The sequence below is a fragment of the Phoenix dactylifera genome, chromosome 2, assembly GCF_051530095.1.
Source record: "Phoenix dactylifera cultivar Ajwa chromosome 2, Ajwa_hap1_PhDact_Kaust_v1.1, whole genome shotgun sequence".
Taxonomy (NCBI): Eukaryota; Viridiplantae; Streptophyta; class Magnoliopsida; order Arecales; family Arecaceae; genus Phoenix; species Phoenix dactylifera.
The window spans coordinates 56,712,758-56,729,423 of NC_143191.1; the positions used below are offsets into that span (position 1 = coordinate 56,712,758).

Here is a 16,666-nt window from a genome sequence, read left to right on the forward strand (position 1 = left end):
ACGATTCCGGCATAATCCTATGTGTTCTTAAGGTGCTGATTTCTAGATTTGATCTTGTAAGCATGCATGAATTAAATTGTTTGATTCGATTTTTCCGCTGCATTTTAAAACTTAAAAAGAACTACGTATGGCTTGATCCCCCTTATAAAGGGGTACGTAGGCAACCCGATCAGGTTCAGCCATGGTTTTTAAAAAAAAAAAAAATCAGCATGCTTAACACCGAAGAACCTAGGATTCACTTTCAGTGGTATCAGACATTATCTTCTGTTTTTTTTTTTCTTTGAAAAATGGAAGGGGGGGTGGGGAGAACCTCATCCGCATAGCAACCCCCACTGGGCCCCCTCCCCACTGGAGAGTGTTCGATGTGGGTAGAACATTTTTTACTCATACCCTCCCCACCCATGGCAGAGCCCCACCAGCGTGGTAGCCCTATCCCTATATGAGTACGTCACACTAACACCACCTAAGTAATGGCAGGCAAGATAGTGACTTCACTGGGCAAACCAGGTAGGGGGCATCTGGTCCCCGCATTTAATCGACGCCCACGCATTTCGAACCTGGGCCACTTCGATGGAATCAAAGCCCCGTTTCTACCGTGCTACCATCTCAGTGGTGTGTGTAGGATTTCTTCGGTACTGGTGTGATGGCCCGGTCAAGGCCTGGTCCACTTGACCGGCCTGAACCGAGTTTGGCCCTGCCCAAGCTCGTATCAAAAATAATAAAAGAAAGGGTAAAATGGAGAGGAAGGCTCCCACCAGAACTATTCTTCTCCCACCAGAAGTATCAGACTCCTGGAAGGAGTGACTTCCGAGAGCCAGGGCAGCTTGCCTCCTCCCCACGCCCCTTAGCCCTCCACCTCAAGCTCTATTCTTTCTTTCCCTCTCCTTCTTCTTCCTTTTCCCACTGAGTTCACGGCTACCCGTTATTGTGCTCGCTGGAAATCGGGGCTGCCGGACACCGCCAGAGCCAAGGTAACGACCTCTCCTTCCTCCCCTTTTCTTCCTATCCTTCCCACGACTAGGAATGCGGCCACTGGCCGAGAAAGTGGCCGAAAATCGATTGGAAAACTGCTCTATTCTCTGTCCTCTGTTTTCGCCGTTTCTCTTCCTTTTTCCGGCCATGTTCGCTGCCGTCGCTCGTCTCCGAAGCTCCCGGCCTCTCCCCTGCGTTGGACCCTGGACGGAGCCGGACCTCCCAGTCGCCGACGAGCGGATTGGGACCCAGATCAACCGAGCCATGACTACCCCCTGTTCGGCCCTGTTTTTGGGTTGATAGTTGCCGGCCGCCGCCGACGAAAACTGCCCTCTGCTGGGAGCCACCGTCGCTTGGTCGGACCACCATGACTACGGCAGCTTCCAGCCGTTCCCCATCCTCCTCTGTTTTCGCAGGGAAGAAAGAAAAGAAGAAAGAAAGAAGAAAGAAAAAAAAAAAAAAAAGAAGAAGAAGAGAAGAAGAGGAAGAGAGAGAGAGAGAGTCATCCCCCTCTTATTTCTCTCTCTTGTTACCTCTCTCTTCTCTCTAATTTTTGATTAGAGAGAAGAAAGTTGCATCATGATATTTTTGATTCAAGCTTTTTCCATTAATCCTAAAGAAGTCGTTTGCATTTATCCAATTTGCTTACAGTACCAATGAGCAAATGAAGATGATCATCATGACTCGCTTATGGCATCTAAATGTTATTCTTTAGTGGCAAAAGGAATAAAAAGTCTGTCGAAATGTTCTTGCTATTGATTTTCTCTTTTCAATCTGATGCTGACCCAAAGGTGAGATGTTGTTCCCGAGTTCCCTAGGAACTTCTGATGCTGTCCTGAAGTTGAATTTTAATTAATAAATTTTGGGGAAAGTTTCTCACTTCCTGCATTATTGCCTCAAAACAGGAAAATTCCATGGCTATTGCTGAAGGAAAGCATCAGATTCTTTTTATTATTATTCTTGAGGGCGGAAAGCATCAGAATTGAGTTCTTGTTCCGGAGAGATGAAGGCCTCTCCTTCTTCCTCTTGACTCCTCCATTTGACCGGATTGTCTGAAACCTTATTCCTGTGAGTAAGAGAGAGCGAAGGAGAGATGGCTGAGTCTCTGGTTTCCAATGTCATCTCTCAGCTTACCAACCTTCTCATAGAAGCAGCTGTTTCCTTGGGTGGTGTGCGTAGACAGATCGATTGGGTGAAAACACAGCTCCAGCTATTGCAAGGTTTCCTCAAAGATGCAGATTCCAGAAGGAAGAGAGGAGATGCAACAATGGAGAGCTGGATTACGCAGATGAGAGGTGTAGCATATGAAATGGAAGACGTTATAGACACCATCAATTACATGGGCGAGAGGCGACACCAAAGGAGAGGCTGCATGGGCTCCATTTCAAGGTACTCTCACAAACCTTGTGAATTGAGCACCCTCCACAAAATTAGTACCAGAATTGAGCAGATAAAGAGCAAGATCCAGAGTATTTCCGATAGCACAGTAAGGTATAACCTTGTCAATCCAGGTCAAAGTAGTGCAGTGGATGAAAGTTGGCAGTCACTCAGAGAATCCTCTCCTCGCTCTGATGATGATGACACTGATGTTGTAGGCTTCGAGAATGATAAGAAAGAATTAGTGAGTCGATTGCTTGATGAGAATGAGAAAGCACGACGTGTAATTTCTATAGTGGGTATGGGTGGGCTAGGCAAGACTACCCTGGCAAGAAAAGTGTATAATGACCCTGCAATTAGAGAACATTTCGATACCTTTGCTTGGGTTTCAGTTTCTCAGAGCTACCGAGGTATCGAGCTAGTGAAGGACATCATGAAAAAAGTAATGGGAATCAAACAGAAGATAGAATACTTACAGCAGCAGATGGGTGAAGAAGACGTGAGACAGATGCTCCGTGATTTCCTAAGAGACAAAAAGTATTTGGTCGTGATGGATGATGTATGGAGAGTTGATGTTTGGAGAGAAATGCAGCGAGTCTTTCCTGATGAGAACAAAGGCAGCAGAATACTGCTTACTACACGTAACATTGAGGTCGCAAGAGATGCCGAGCCATGGATTCCTCCACATGAACTGCACCTTTTAGACGACACGGAGAGCTGGAAACTCTTTCGTAGGAAGGCATTGCCACCAAATCAAGATGTCCCAACTGAGTTGGAGGCATTGGCCCAGAAGCTTGCAAAGAAGTGTGGTGGACTTCCTCTTGCACTGGTGGTGTTAGGGGGCCTTCTGTCAAGGAAAGATCCTAGCTACGATACGTGGTTGAAAGTAGCTCAGAGCATGAACTGGGTATCTACTAGAGATGGGAAGGAATGCCACAATATATTGGGTTTAAGCTACAGTGACTTGCCATATCCGTTAAAACCATGTTTTCTATACATTGCTGCGTTTCCAGAGGACTCCATTATCTCTGTTTCCACATTAGTTAGGTTGTGGGTCGCCGAAGGTTTCGTACTGCAAGAGCAGCGACAGACAATGGAAGACACGGCAAGGGATTGGTTGGATGAGTTGGTGCAGAGGTGCATGATCCAGGTTGTCGAGAGAAGCATGGCTCGTGGGCTGGTTAAGAACATACGCATCCATGATCTGTTACGCGACTTTGGCCTTGAAGACGCCAAAAAGGATGAATTTCTTCAAGTTTGCAGTAGTGAGGACGTGGGAGTATCTGATCGTATATCAAGTCATCGTGCAGCTTTCTACAATCGTATAAATGACGAGGCTGCTGTTTCCTCACGGCATCTCCGCACTTTGCTGGGTTTCAGTTTAAATTTGACTAGTGGGGGAAGATTTTTGAATGGCTTAAACTTGGTAAGGGTGCTGGATCTGGAGGGCACAAGAGATTTGAAGGTGTTACCAGAACAGATCGGCAGGATGATACATCTACGATACCTGGGATTGGGAAGGACTGGTTTGAAGAGGCTGCCATCTTCCATCCGATATCTCCTGAATCTACAGACTCTGGATGTGAGGCATACACGCATTTATTGGCTTTCGAAATCATTTTGGAAAATCCGGACACTTAGGCACGTATATATTAATACATATATGTTTCTAAGCGCACCGATGAGTGGTGATCGCAAGAACTTGCAGACTCTGGAAATTGAGGAGTTTGAGTTTCATATGGAAGATATGGATATTGTCCGTTTACTGGGCATAAGATTCATAAAAAAATGGGCTACTACACCAGAATTCACCAGGGAGGCGATTGATAAAGCATGTGACACAATGTTTGCAGAATCACTTGGAAAAGCACTCGAGAAAATGGACAGCCTCGTCTCCTTCACTCTGAGTTTGCCCGGACGTATAATCCCTGGGGACGTCCTTTTCGCTCAGGCACCAAAATTGCACCAGGTCCGTTCATTGACACTGCATGGACGATTGTTACTCAAACAACAGCAGCAGCTCCTAAACAGCAGTCAACTCCCACAAAACCTCACCAAGCTCAAATTATCTTATTCTCTTTTGGAGCAAGACCCAATGCCGGCACTAGAGAAGCTGCCAAATCTAAGGTTTCTCCAACTGTTATTACGTGCATGCATAGGGAAGAGCATGTTGTGTTCTACTGGTGGCTTTCCTCGGCTGCGATACTTGATATTATTTAATCTCCAAAATTTAGAGGAATGGAGAGTTGAGGCTGGGGCGATGCCCAACCTTACCCACTTAACTATCAATTGGTGCTCGAAATTGAAGATGCTTCCCGAGGGATTGCCGCAGGTGACCACACTTCGAGAACTGAAGCTGATTCAAATGCCTCGTGAGTTCAATGACAGGGTCAGAAATGAGGTTCGGCACATCCCCTCCATTATTTTTCAAGATGAGATTGATCAGAGATAATATCAGCAGTACCTGTAAGTCACTCCCTCTCTCCTCTATTTCCTCTGTTATTTTCATCCCTCGAGATCCTACTAATGGAAATATGTTTGACATAATATCATGCAGAATATTGTGATTTATTTCTCTCTGATCTTCTCCGAATGTTCTAATTGCTGAAATTTTTATTCTAAAATTCTTTCCCTTATCTAGCTTAAGAAAACAGAGCATTGAACTCAACCAAGGACTACTGATCTCACTGGAGATTGACCTTCACTATTTCTGGTTGTTTTTTGTCAAATACAAATAGTTGGATGATAGGATGTGATAACTCAATCCACCTCTTACCGCACCTCATGCATTAGGACACTGATGAGACGATTCATAAACCAGGGACCGGCCAAGAACAGTTAGAAAAACTGAAAGTAAACATTGGAAAACTCAGAATATGTGCTCTAAACATTAGGGAAAAATTATTGTTATTACGGTCGGTTGTGATACTATGACTCCTCCAACGTGATCTTTTTTATATAGACAAAAGGTGGTAACCCACCAATCCAATAATTGATTGTTAATATGTTTCTTGTGCATACGTAAATCACACAGCAACATGCGCTAATTCTCTTGCTGCTTTCATTTTTTAAAGTTCCAATCATGACTTTATCTACCTAGATTTGTTAAAAAAAATTGAATTCATTGGTAGAGAAAATCAGAAATTTGGAATATTCTATTCAATGTAGACATTTCCGGTTAAATGATTGCGAAGGATTGGGCACGACTCTTCTTTTACAAATCATAGATAACTTTGTAATTTCAAATATAATGCCAACGACTAATATATTGTCCGTACTATAGTAAATCTAAATGCACCCTTCTTTGAAAGATGAATATCATTGAAAGAATCTTGGTTCTCGCTAGTTTTGAGTTTTTTTCTCAATTCAATGCATCAAGGAATTTATTTCTAGTTTCTTCTAAAAGGCTGCATTTTTTATTTATTTGCTAAATTTCCATTGTGCCAAAGGTTGCCCATGCTTTATGATCTACCTAAAAAAGAATCGAGTGAATAACTTTATCATTTCCATCTAAGTAAGTAACAACTATGGTGTTTCTTGTCTTGTAGGGTGATTACTTTAATTGGCGTTAGCTGAAGTGATGATCCAATCAATAAGGTTCTCTGCATCTCTTTAATATATACAAGGCAATACTTCTAGCTATTTCTTATGGAACCATAGAACTCTTGATTGTATTAGTTCTTATTTTTCATTTCCATGTCATATGTTTCTTTAGATTTGATGGAACTGTTAATTTTCTGTAATGTATTTGATAATGTTTTTCACACATGAACTTCTATTTCGACTTGCAAATATTTGGCGATGTATGTTATATTCTGATGCAATCTTCTTTTCCGTTGTTTCTTCAGTAGCATCCTTAAAACAATAGCTTCGTACATTTTTTGATTTAATATTAGCATATTCACTGAACTGTATCTCAACCTCACATAAAGTTCATGTTTCTCTTTTTTCCAAGAAAAGCAAGAGCAAAGCTCCACGTAGCTTTAATAAGATCACAGCATAAAGTTAATTTTTCTCGACGACACTTTTTGCCAATGGCTTGGTAAAAAGGATCTATGACATTTCAAAAGAAGATGCATGTGGAAACTTAGCTTTTCTTTTTCTTTGAAGTTCTTTATAAATAGGCTCGAAAAAGAAGGTCATTTTGGAGAGAACCAAAAGGAACTTCTACTTCCATTCCCTAAATTGTTAGAAAGACAAAAATTTTATCTTGTCTGCTTTTCATTGAATCTCTATGATCAGATGATATTTTATATCTTCACCGAGCTTTAAAACAGAAAAGAAATAGAACCTCTATATAAATACCACCTGTTAACCAATCTTTAGAAAATTCTGTTTCTAACAATTGAATACCATTATAGGTGCATTTGACATAGATTTCTCTATCCCATTCCTTCAAATTTACGCAAACTGCGGATGCTAATTTGACATAGTTATTTTAAATTAATTGGTAAGATTTCTTACTCAAACCAATGACTTGTGATTAAGTGAAGTTGTAGACCCTACGAATCCTAGAAACTGACTCTATCGCATGTGATACTGCTGCACTTTGTATGGGGTAAAACTCTAAGAAATATGCCAGGTTTATTGAATAAACAAAACATCAATGAAATCACCAATTCGGAGAATAAAATTAGAGCCCACTATTTTAACAAAAAATAATCCAACTACAATGTCCAAACATCCAATAGTATTGAAGATCTTCTAAATTCTTTTCACCTCTCACTAATAAAGTAGACCGCCAATCTCAACCAAGTACTAAGAATCATGTGGCTCTGAAAAGAAAGATAAGAATTGGCCTGAGCTAATAACTCAGTAAGAATCCTCATACAAATGCAAACATCAATATAAATAAATGAACAAATAAATTGATAACCAACAACAAACATTCCGTAACAAATATAGTCATTAGAATAATATTAATCTATTATTATCATGAAATACACATGCCAATCATCCAGAACTTGAATTTTATTTTCACTACTTTGTAGACAATAAATGATTTTCTTTTCAATAGTAGTTCATCATAAACAATTTATAATCATATCATAACTTAAGACGCGAATTCGACCAATATCTCAAGAGTAGTCCATAAGTAATTTAAGTTATTTCTGACTTTGTATAGGCAACGATCATTCTCTTGTAATGGGGCAACCAAAAATGTCATGTTTCTCACCCATGACGAAGCAATCAATAGCTTCATCTTTCTTGCTCATGATGGGGCAATAAATAGTGTCACGTTTCTTGCACATAATAAGGCAATCAATTGTGTCGATAACAGACAAACTTTATTAACATAGCTAATCCAATGCCCTCACCCATCCGTTTATTCAAGAGTGCATATGAAATATATCAATTTATTTTAACTTTAGATTAACCACTGTCATGTTTTCCATCCGTGATGGGACAATTGATAATATTATATTTCAAGCTAGTGATGGCGTAATTGACAATAACGTAGCTAATTAGAGAGTAGTCAAAGAAAAAATAGGGACTCGAAACAAAGACAGAAATGATAAAATAAGGGAAGCTGCAGTGATTTCCCATATGCCCCTCTCCCACACCAGCATGCGAAACGGTTTACACCTTGGAGCCATATACATTCGCGCTGATAATAGGGCTCACGCATCTAAAACATCTGGTAGTATCTTAAGACTTAATTCTATTATTTGAAGTAGCAATGATAAGCCTCTTAGCCTTTACTACAGTACTCTTATATTTTGGTTCTCAAAAGCCTTCAACAAAAATATATTATAAATATCCTAACATATTGATTAATGATAATTATAAATGTTAATTATTTAAGATATCAATATATTAATTAATAAATTTTAATTACTGGTATATGATTAACAAATATATATTAGTTATCAAAAAAATTAACATAGGACTTATTAATAATAATATATTATTTACATTAAAAATAAATTTTATTTGTAATAAGGAATATATTTTCTAATATATGCATAATTAATTTTAAAATATTTACTAAATTGTGTAAATATATTTCAATAATCAAATATCCAATATCAATAGTGTTTATGTAAATAGGCCATAAATGATTAATACGTGGACTGAGAAAAAAATGTTATTACCTGAATTATTTATTTAAAAGTATTGTTGAAAATTTAAAAATATTCCTATATAAGATTACTTCTAACCAAATATAGTAATTTTTTTCTCTATCATTTTTTGAAATAAATTTTCTACCAACTAAATATGGTAAAATTTATTTTCGCCTATAATTATTTTTTTAGATAAATGATTTCTAAGAATCATCAAGTTGACACACCCCAACCAAACAAACATGCAGAAAATTTTACTCCTAGGCTCAAAAGTAGAGGGCAAAGGGGGAGGAAGTAGTTAACGCACGGGCTGGGCGCCAAAAGTTTACACTATGAGAGAGGTTTTGTTGGAGATATGCGGTTAGAAGGTGAGAAGAGACATATCAAAATGTAATCTATGGAGGAGGGCCTGGGGGCCTAATTATTTTCAAGATTGCCTGCTAGGATTCTGAACATCACTTATGGATTGGGTAAGAAGCTTAATTTGAAACTCTAGCTAGGACCAATCAGAAATTAGATGGTGATCCACGTGGACAAACACTAGGCCCTAATGATCCCAAATATTGACAACCATTCCATAATTAACCCACTCAGCGTCTGATAAAGATTTCGTGGCTAACCATTAAACCAACCTTCCGAGCCACAAGCCATGGATCTCTCTTCCCATCTTTAGCAGGCAAGCCACACTGGCTTTTGAGACCAACTCAACCCTGAGCTCTTAGATTTTTAATAGATGGAAACAAGGCCTGTCTTCAAACCTGCATCAGCATTTAAGTTGGCTGCAAAAATTTTCACAATATGCTGAATAGTTATCATCGGCATCTACAAGTTCTCTTTGAGAAAAAATGAAGCATAAGAATTGTTGCACCGAATCAGAATTATTTTCAAGACTATGGTGTCACGCCCCGAACCAGAGCGAAACAGATGCCGCATACCTATATCGCAAACCATACAGATATATAAGGCTGCAGATCATATCAAAGTAATAATAATTTCTAAGAGATTATTTGATCAAGAACTTATCCAAATAATTCTTACAATTACTCCAAAGTAACATAAGTGAACCTGTGTTAACTACTAATACAACTTAAATAAAATATTCTAACTAGACTGACTAAAACTCCAATGACTGAAAGTATCTGCAAAAGAACTAGAGCACTCCCCAAGTTTCGAGCAATCATGCATTCAGATTTGAAAAATAAAGAAACATAATAATGAGCTACACTAGCTTAGTAAGCAACATAATATTCTAAAGTGGGGTCAAAACATGCCAAATATTTTAGTTAAAAGCATAAATATTGATTAAAAAATAAATCATTTCTCGAATAATGCATGTTTTTTTTTTGAAATATACTATAGTTTTCATAAGAATTACCAAAATAAAAATTAGAAATCAGAAATCAGGCTATGGCCAAGTAACTCAGTGCCAGAAAGTAAAAATACTACTATTATTAACCACCAGTGGTATGGTATCCAAATACCACTATTCTAATTACTGGTGGTGCGGTGTCGAAACCAATTTTTCACAGATTATAAGCTGACATGGACGACGAATAATCTCCATTGGCGAGACCAGATTATAGCCATGCTGAAAATTCATACATATAAAATAATTTTTTTATAATTTGCTTAGTCATATTTTTCATATTTTATAACATACCACATAAAATCTTTTTAAAATAATTATTATCATAATAAAAACCTACCCGACCCATTTATCTAAGTATCAAACAGATATCATAATTAAATTTAATCAAATAATTATTATTTTACCAAAAATTTAGAAAACACACTTTGAAGCACTAGGTTACTTACCTCTTATCACTTCAAAATCTCACTCCAGTTAGACGGATCAGGTGCACCTGTTTTAACATTATTAATTTTATCATCATTTCAAAAGTTAAGAAAAATCAAAACTAAACACTACTAGAGAATGGTCTCATGCCCTAAATCAAGTCGATTAGGTGATAGCGCCCGACTGTCCCAGTCGGTCCGAACAAAGTAAACTAAACGATCAAGATGAGCTATGATTTAGATGACTCAACAAAAGTTAATGAGGATCAAATTCTAGAGGTACCTGACAAGGCTGAGGTACTAGGTCAGTTTGCCCCCCAAGTATCAATATGGTGCAAGGCCTCCACCTTGGAGTCAACTGGGATCCGAACAAAGAGAGACAAGGCTTCATTCTCAATAAGAATAAAGAAGGATAGGTCTGATTGAGCGGTAAATTGCCGGCACCCCAGTCGGTCTATTCAAAGTGAAATTCATATGATCACACTTGCACTAGGATATAGGGGTTTAGATCGAGCTCAAGGTTAGATAAGGATCAGGGTGACCAATTCTAACAATACCTAGGAAGGGCTAAGGTGAGAGTTGGCATGCCGTCCGCCAGCCACGGATTAGGGCCCTTCACGGGGTTGATACAAAATCACCGAGAGAGGTACCATATCTGGATCCAACATCTCTAGAGAAAGAAGTTAGAGAGAGAAAGTCTAGATAGAGAAAGAAAGTTTAGTAGAGAGAGTTTCGTAGAGAGAGTCTTGTAGAGAGAGAAAGTTCTGTAGAGAGAGAAAGTTCCATAGAGATAAAAAATGAGAGAGAGAAAACTAAGAGAGAAAAAATTAAGAGAGATGAGAGAGAAAGAAGAGAGAAGACTCTCCTGAATCTGCGGACTCTGGATGTGAGACATACATCCATTTATTGGCTTCCGAAATTATTTTGGAAAATCCGGTCAGTGAGGCATGTATATATTAATACATATATGTTTCTAAGTGCACCAATGAGTGGTGATCGCAAGAACTTGCAAACTCTGAAAATCGAGGAGTTTGAGTTTCATATGGAAGATATGGATATTGTCCGTTTACTAGGTATAAGAATCATCAAAAATTGGGCTACTACACCAGACTTTACCAGGAAGGCGATTGACAATGCATGTGACAAAATGTTTGCAGAATCACTTAGAAAAGTACTCGAGAAAATGGACAGCCTCGTCTCCTTCACCCTGAGTTTGCCCGGACGTATAATCCCTAGGGACGTCCTTGTCGCTCGGGCACCAAACCTGCATAAGCTCCGTTCATTGACACTGCATGGATGGTTGTTACTCAAACAACAGCAGCAGCTCCTAGACATCAGTCAATTCCCGCTAAACCTCACCAATCTCAAATTATCTTATTCTCTTTTGGAGCAAGACCCAATGCCGGTGCTGGAGAAGCTGCCAAACCTCAAGTTTCTTCAACTGCTATTATGTGCATACATAGGGAAGAGTATGTCGTGTTCTACTGGTGGCTTTCCGCTGCTGCGATACTTGATATTATTTGATCTCTAAAATTTAGAAGAATGGAGAGTGGCGGGTGGGACGATGCCCAGCCTTACCCACTTAACTGTCAATTGGTGCTCGAAATTGAAGATGCTTCCCGAGGGATTGCAGCAGGTGACCACACTTCGAGAACTAAAGCTGATTCAAATGCCCCGTAAGTTCAATGTCAGGGTCAGAAATGAGGTTCGGCACATCCCCTCCATTATTTTTCAAGATGAGATTGATCAGAGATAATATCAGCAGCACCTGTAAGTCACTCCCTCTCTCCTCTATTTCCTCTGTTATTTCCATCCCTCGAAATCCTACTAATGGAATAAATTTCTTGCATGAAGCTTGTAACTGCAGCACGTTACAAATATCATGCAGAATATTGCGATTTATTTCTAATTGCTGAAACTCTTACTCTAAAATTCTTTCCCTTATCTGCTGATCTTACTGCAGATTGATCTTCACTATGTCTAGTTGTTGTCAAATACAAATAGTTGGATAATAGGATGTGATAAATCAATCCACCTCTTACAACACCTCATGCATTAAGACACTGACAACACCATCCATAAACGTGGGACCGGTCAAGAACAGTTAGAAAAAGTAGAAAGTAAACATTAAAAAGCTCAGAGTATGTACTCTAAACATTAGGGGTAAATGACTATTAATATGTTTCTTGTGCTTACGTAAATGGTACAGCAACATGCACTAATTCTCTTACTGCTTTCATTGTTTAAAGTTCCAATCATGACTTTATCTACCAAGATATGTTACAAAAAATGAATATTCTATTCAATGTGGACTTTTCAGGTTAAATGATTGCAAAGGATTTGGCAATACTCTTCTTTTACAAATCATAGATAACTTTGTAATTTCAAATATGATGCCAACTACTAATATAGCGTCGGTACTGTAGTAAATCTAAATACACCCTTCATTTAGAATCCACAATGTGGGTAAAGATGAATATCATGGAAAGAATCTTGGTTCTCACTAGTTTTGAGTTTTTTCTCAATTCAATGCATCAAGGAATTTATTTCTAGTTCCTTCTAAAAGGCTGGGTTTTTTATTTATTTGCTAAATTTCCACTGTGCCAAAGGTTGCCCATGCTTTATGAAATATCTAAAAAAGAATCGAGCGAATAACTTTATCATTTCCATCTAAGTAATTAACAACTGTGGTGTTTCTTGTCTTATAGGGTGATTATTTTAATTGGCATTAGCTGAAGTGATGACCCAGTCAACAAGGTTCTCTGCTTTCTTTAATATAAACAAGGCAATACATAGCCACCATAAAAGAAAAAATTAGTCTCAGACTACCATACAAAAGTAAAATGTCGGAATGATATTCTCTACAACTCCTGAAGGCAAGCAACAGTTCCAAAGAGAACATATACTAGTAATAGAAGGTCAATTCTAGCAGCCCGAATGACATGATATAGAGCAGAAAAAAAAAAATGTGGGCAAAAACAAGAAAGAGGACATTCTCAACAACTGATTTGTTTTCTTGACATGAGTGACTTAATTTAATGATGATACTATGTAGAATATCACAAGACTCGAATTTTAAATAAAAGTGTCAGGATAAATTCTTATGTAAAGCTGAAGTTACTTGTAATAAAGAATGAGGCATGTGCCGTATTTTCTCTTGCTGTTTATGTTTGCATATGTTACATGAAAATTCTGCAGTTATACCAAATAAATATTGTTACAGGGGTAAGTTGGGACACAACTTTGGTTACAAAGACCAACTCAACCCTGACCTCTTAGATTTTTAATAGACGGAAACAAGGCCTGTCTTCAAACCTGCAAAATATCTGGCAAAGGTCCTACAAAATATAAGTCTCTCTAAACTTTTGGTCAAAGTAGTTGTCGGGCATGCTCCAAAAGGATGGGGCGGCGTCCGTCAAGATCATCCGGATTCTTCCCCATGTGTTCATGGACCCAGTCTCTCATCTTGTTGGGGTCCACCTCCTCATCCTTCCAAAGACTTCATGTTGACTCGTTCCTCGCACGTCATGTCTTTCCCCATCTCGCACCATAGAAGATGGCTCAGTTCCATGTCCTCATCTTATTTTCTTGGATATCCTGTTCACTCCCTATCTTTCCTCATCTAGAACTAGAAACAACTTTTTACATCTGTCTTCCCCCTTCCACCACCCAACCAAGCTGCTATGAATATATCTCCAATTAAATCAAATGAATTTGGTGGGATTCAAATTCATCTTTATCTCCTAATCTCGTTTGGAGAATTTAAAGAGAAATCATGATGATAAAGCTTCTACCCCACCCAAGACTGGCATAAAAGAGACTATACTATGGAGTCTGGACTCTGGACTCATGTAAATCTGGGTCCACAGACTATACTACATAAATATATATGAAGTATATAAATATATATATATATATATATATATATATATATATATATATATATAGAGAGAGAGAGAGAGAGAGAGAGAGAGAGAGAGAGAGAGAGAGAGAGAGAGAGAGGAATGATAAAGGTATTCAGAAGCGTGGGGCACAGATTTGCATCACTTTACTTCCAATTATGCCAACCACTTCCAATTATCATCTACAGATGTAAAGGCCCACATTTTTTGGGGCTTGGGCTGGCCCGACACACATGAAATGGGAGGGAGACTCCCGAACAGAGTCTTCCCTCCCCTGTTTCTATTGCTCCCATGAATCCACCGGAAGAGGAAACAAAGAAGGAAAAAAAAAGAGAGAGAGAGAGGGGATCAAATCCTACCTTATTTGAATCAATTTACATCTATAAAAACAATCTCTTCCCCTCTTCCTTAGGGCATCAACCGAGAGTCCTTCCACAAAAAAAAAAAAAAAGGGAGAAAAGAGGGATTTGGAGTTCTAGGCGATCCGTGGGAGAAGCTCGGGTTGCTCGCCGTTGGACCAGCCGGAAAGGCTCGTCGGAGGCAAGGTGAGCACCCTCGCCTCCTTCTCCTTCGTCTTTGGCTATTATTTCCTTGGGGATGTGGCCGGGAAGCCGCCGGGCTGATGGGGAAAGCCGAGCCTCTGTTCGGCCTTCTTCCCTTCCGTTCCGGCCGGCCGTCGCCGGGCGTGGCACCACCATGGGGCGTCGCCAGCCATGGGCCGCCGGCTGCCAAGCACTCTCCTCCTTTCCGTCGGGAAGGAGGAAGGAAGAGGGAGAGAGAGAGAGAGAGTTGGCTCTCTCTTCTTTGTTGTTTTATTGACGGGAAGAAGAGGGAAGAGAGGGAGAGAGAGAGAGAGCCGACTCTCTCTCTTCTTTGTTATTTTATTTTCTCCCTCTAGTTGTTGTCTCTTTTTAGTATGTTTTCTCTCTAGTTTAATTCAGGGAGATTATGGATTGTTGGTTAATCTTGGGGTACTAGATACTTGTAGACCCTTGAGAGAATCTATAGAGAGCTTTGGATTGTCAGATATCTTGGGTAACTTTTAATATTGATTTGATTCTGTAGGGGAATAATCTATTGGACGAGAGGACGCTGAGCAGAGTCCTGCGCATTCCGGTTCATAGATCGCCGTGAGGGCGGGTGATTAGTTGTCTGAGTTTTCAATAAAGGGTAAGGATCCTTGTACGCCAATCCTGCATGATATAATATTTTTATACTTAGATATGTATGATATACTATAATCCAGATAAATCAAAAATAGTTTTATATTAAATTATATTTTGATCGTGTTGGCTTGTGGTTGATATTATGATCGTATTCGCTTGTGGTTGGTATTATGATGGATGCATGCATGCGCATAACTTACACCTACATAATTGGACTGATGGATGTGGTGCTCTAAACTAACTATGTGATATTGGTTGCCCCGTCACGGGCTGGAAACGTGACCGTGGATAGTTTAAAGCCGGAAATAAATATAAAGGAATTAATGTGTGGATGTAAACTGGATTGTATGAAAAAAGACTTTGGGTTTATCTTGTTATTATTGCAGGCCCCGTCACAGGCTGAAAAACGTGGTACTTTGGTAGGCCCCCTCACAGGCTAGAAATGTGGAACTATAATGTGCAGGCCCCGCCACAGGCTGAAAATGTGATACTTTGGCAGGCCCCCTCACAGGCTAGAAATGTGGAACTATAATGTGCAGGCCCCGCCACAGGCTCAAAATGTGATACTTTGGTAGGCCCCATCACAGGCTAGAAATGTGGAACTATATTGTGCAGGCCCTGCCACAGGCTGAAAATGTGATAATTTGGTTGCCTCACCACAGGCTGAGAAATGTGACCGAGATTTGACCCAAAGTCGGAAAGTTAATTAATCCGGATCAAGTTGAAAGAAAAAGCATTGAAAACATTAATGAAGATATTTGAGATATCGTATGACGTTTCACACTTGAGTGGCTGGATTTTTGTTGATATTTGACTTGCATATTTATACTGATTATTCGAGCTTTTGATAGCCGGTATATGATTTCATGACATGTGCATCGATTTGTCGTGGTTTTCAAATTCATATTATTATTGTGTTGGTATGGATGTGTAGGAATTCTTACTGGGCTGTAAAGCTCATCCCCCTTCTTCTTTCTCTTTTCAGAGTTGCAGGATGCATAGTTTTGGATGGGATGGACGCAGAGTGCGAGTACCAGAGTCATTAGTTAGTTAGTTGTTTATCCTTCTTTGATGTCGATGAACATTTGAAGAGCTCGTAATTGAACTAAATTGTTTATTTGACATGTCGGATTTGTTTATTTGAATTATTAAATTAATTGTGGATTTATTGAAATTTTGTTAATCATAGGCCTTGCATGATCTTTAGGGCACTGCTCTAGGACTCATGCGGCCGGTCGCGTACCGGACCCCAGGTGCTGGGTTCGGGGCGTGACAACAGATTTGCATACAGATTTACTCTTCTGTAGAAAATTGTCATACCCCAACCAAATAAACAGGTAGAAAATTTTACTCCTAGCCTCAAAAGTAGAGGGGAAAGGTGGAGGAAGTA

At 39.3% G+C, this 16,666-nt stretch overlaps 2 protein-coding genes and 1 long non-coding RNA gene across 4 annotated transcripts; all 3 read left to right on the forward strand.

Moving 5' to 3' along the window:
• Positions 1-761: 761 nt before the first annotated feature.
• On the forward strand, positions 762-6,173 carry LOC120106207 (putative disease resistance RPP13-like protein 3). Of its 2 annotated transcripts, XM_089929265.1 has the most exons (4): positions 762-971; positions 1,624-1,763; positions 1,878-4,815; positions 5,898-6,173. In XM_089929265.1, exon 3 carries the CDS (start codon positions 2,066-2,068, stop codon positions 4,799-4,801), a length of 2,736 nt encoding a protein of 911 aa, XP_089785391.1. In that variant the 5' UTR covers positions 762-971; positions 1,624-1,763; positions 1,878-2,065; the 3' UTR covers positions 4,802-4,815; positions 5,898-6,173. The 2 variants fall into 2 exon arrangements, with proteins under 2 accessions (XP_089785391.1, XP_038975079.3); XM_039119151.3 differs by lacking the exon at positions 1,624-1,763.
• A 4,260-nt stretch (positions 6,174-10,433) lies between these two features.
• On the forward strand, positions 10,434-12,380 carry LOC149768446 (putative disease resistance protein At1g59780). Its single transcript, XM_089928529.1, has 2 exons — positions 10,434-10,624; positions 10,947-12,380. Exons 1-2 carry the CDS (start codon positions 10,434-10,436, stop codon positions 11,737-11,739), a joined length of 984 nt encoding a protein of 327 aa, XP_089784655.1. The 3' UTR covers positions 11,740-12,380.
• Positions 12,381-14,206: 1,826 nt separating this feature from the next.
• LOC149768447 (uncharacterized) lies at positions 14,207-16,444 on the forward strand. Its single transcript, XR_016399632.1, has 3 exons — positions 14,207-14,655; positions 15,176-15,280; positions 16,262-16,444. It is a non-coding gene; the product is annotated as an uncharacterized LOC149768447 (long non-coding RNA).
• The last annotated feature ends 222 nt before the right edge of the window (positions 16,445-16,666 follow it).